Source organism: Myotis davidii, unplaced genomic scaffold (genome assembly GCF_000327345.1).
Source record: "Myotis davidii unplaced genomic scaffold, ASM32734v1 scaffold323, whole genome shotgun sequence".
Classification (NCBI taxonomy): Eukaryota; Metazoa; Chordata; class Mammalia; order Chiroptera; family Vespertilionidae; genus Myotis; species Myotis davidii.
In genome coordinates, this window is record NW_006295491.1 from 1,888,254 (window position 1) to 1,890,928 (window position 2,675).

At 31.6% G+C, this 2,675-nt stretch overlaps 1 protein-coding gene across 4 annotated transcripts in view; it reads left to right on the forward strand.

Moving 5' to 3' along the window:
* Nucleotides 1-2,675, forward strand: part of FBXW7 (F-box and WD repeat domain containing 7) — a 114,517-nt gene that overhangs the window by 64,590 nt on the left and 47,252 nt on the right. Inside the window, exon 5 of one of the 4 annotated variants that reach the window (XM_015568057.1) lies at nucleotides 1,640-1,675. The exons of the other annotated variants lie outside the window; for them this stretch is intronic. Within the exon in view, the coding sequence (XP_015423543.1) occupies nucleotides 1,640-1,660 (21 nt within the window). The 3' untranslated portion in view covers nucleotides 1,661-1,675. Of the gene's footprint in view, nucleotides 1-1,639; nucleotides 1,676-2,675 lie in introns of those variants that run through there. 4 annotated transcript variants of the gene reach the window in all.

Genomic DNA, 2,675 nt, shown 5'->3' on the forward strand with positions numbered 1-2,675 from the left:
GGTAGGATTATATTGGCATGAAATGTATAATCTACTTGCTTTCAAATATTATTAGATCATATTCTGTATATAATATTTTGAGGCTGATAGATTAAATATTATTCCATCTTATTCCATTTTTTATGTTCTTGCAAGGAAGCTTCAATCTTTAATACCCCATCAGGCTTGCTACCACGGTGATTTCTTTCTGGATTGTTCCTGGGCCACAGTTGAAGTTTTGGACCCTATCCCTGACTTGTGGGAAGTTGTATAAGTTAATTTGTGCCTCACATACGAACAGTTAAATAACGATAGATATAATTTATGGTAGATAAATAATGATAGATCTAATTTAAGATTTGTGAATATGTAAATTTTACTGTAGAAGTAATAACAGTTGGACTACCATTTGTGGTAAAGCCAATGACACTCCTGATGTTAACTACAATTCAGTTATTTCCTTTTACAAATACCTACTGATGCAGCACAACTCTTTATTTGCATATATAGTGTTTTTTTCCTAAAATGTGAAAGGTAAAATAATCAAAGAAAAATTTTTTAAAAGTAAATCTGATATTATTTTAATAAAGGTTTCTCTTGTGGCTTTTGTAGTGTCTATATATGTAAGCGCTTATGTATGTGTTTACAAACTTTATTGACATTTATTTAGTTCTAGGAGGAAACAATCAGCAGTAAGTATTTCTCAGACATTAATGCATTAATATTAACCCGAAGAGACATGGCTGGTCAGCCATTTGTTTATGGTTATTGTATGTTATCTTCACGTAACGATGAGGAAATTGGTTTTGAGAGAAAAAAATAATATGATAATGTTGGAGGAAATTCTCTTAAATTTCTTCTCCTTGCTAGTATTGAAAATGAAAATTGAAACTTATGGCTTATTCCTATATTTAATTACATTTTTATGTGTGGGTGATTTCATATAGTTCACTTGGGAAGAATTTAAGCTTAAACAGCTTTTCAGTAATCCACAGAAATCTCTACATTATCACTTTAGAAATTTAATAGTAAAATGTCATTGTTACTATGAGTTTGAACATGTAGGGGCAGCATAGGACTGTTTTTGTAAATCTTGCCTGAATTCTTTTAAATCCATAAGTGTTGTTAAAAGTTTGCTCTTCTGAGAAAATGCAACTGTATGTCTTTTTAAAGGATAATTGGCACTATTAAATTAAGTTGGAATTATTCGTTATTCTTATATATATTATACAAAAGATTTGATGTTAGGGAAGCTCGCGGCCTTGATTTATATTTGAATTCAAGGAGTGCATTAAACTTTTTAACAGAAAAACTGCATTTTTATATTTAAACAGTAAAAATGAGGACAAGTCAATCCGTGAAAATATGTAAAATACTAAAATCAGTGTACTTTTGTTCTTATTAATTCTGTACCACCCTTTCAAAATGAATGTTTAATTATGCGAATTTTAAAAAATAAAGTCTTAATTTTTCAAACTGAGAGGTGAACAAAACTTAGGTTACTAAGCAGTCTAATTTTAAAATTTTTAATCAGTATTTTTTTTCAATATTAAAACAATTAGGGTTATTACAAACTGTATAGTAGTTTTTTTTTCACTGAAAGTGACTTACACTTAAAAGAAAACAACTGAATAGTTATCTCTTCCATCTATTCATGCAGTCTCTTCAACGTCTCCAATGAGTCAAGAATGGCTTTAGGCATTTGGAGTACAACAGAGAAGAAACAGACCCACATCCTTGCCCTGCTGGAGTTTCTTTCAGAAGCAGAGTGCTTAAGAGCATGGGTGATAGAACCAATTAGACCTGGGGTCAGGTTCTTAGCTCCACCACTTACTTACCTTCATCTGTAGAGATAATAGTATCTACTTTGTAGGGTTGTTGTGAGGACACAGTGAAATAACCTATAGAAAGTACAGTTATGTAATAAGAACTTAATAACTGTTATGAAGCTCACATAACACTTTTTGAAGATCTATTGGTAAAAATTATAATTCTTCTGATATATTGGTACTTATTTCTTTTACCTACCTATGATTAGTATTTTCAATATTTTTTTCAATTTTAGTGTCTTCAAATTGTGAAAATATACAGCATCAATTTTGAATGTCTTTTTTCTTAAACTGTTTCCTTAATGACTGTTAATCTCTAAATGGAAAGATACTGCACATAAAAAATTAATGTGATTTCGTTCTACTTATGTTATGTATATTAATTCATCATGACTATCACATATGTGTTAGGTCGGACAGAGCCCAGGATCGGATACACGCAGACATGTGATGAGACAATGGACTTCGCCTGGAATTTCTCACAGATCAAGGTGCCAGACACAGATACTGGCTTCTTCTCCCTTAATCCACATACCCCCGCCCATCCCCTGCAGCAAAGAATTCCTCAGCTCATGTCCCCACCCCTCACCCAACCGCAGTATCCTAACAATATGGAAAAATTAACCCCATTATGTCTTCCTCAATTAGGAAGGTAACATGTGCCACCTTAGTATTTTGTTGGAGTTTCTCAGATGTTCAGAATAAATGTGCTGGCTTCAAATACCATTAAATTAAAAATTTAAATTGCTGTATAGGATTTAAAAACATTGAATGTATTGATTCACAGATTATCTAAAACGTCTAGCAAATAGTTGTTAAAAGTCTAACAAATAGTTACCGTTATGATTTTAAGTTCTGACTCCATTT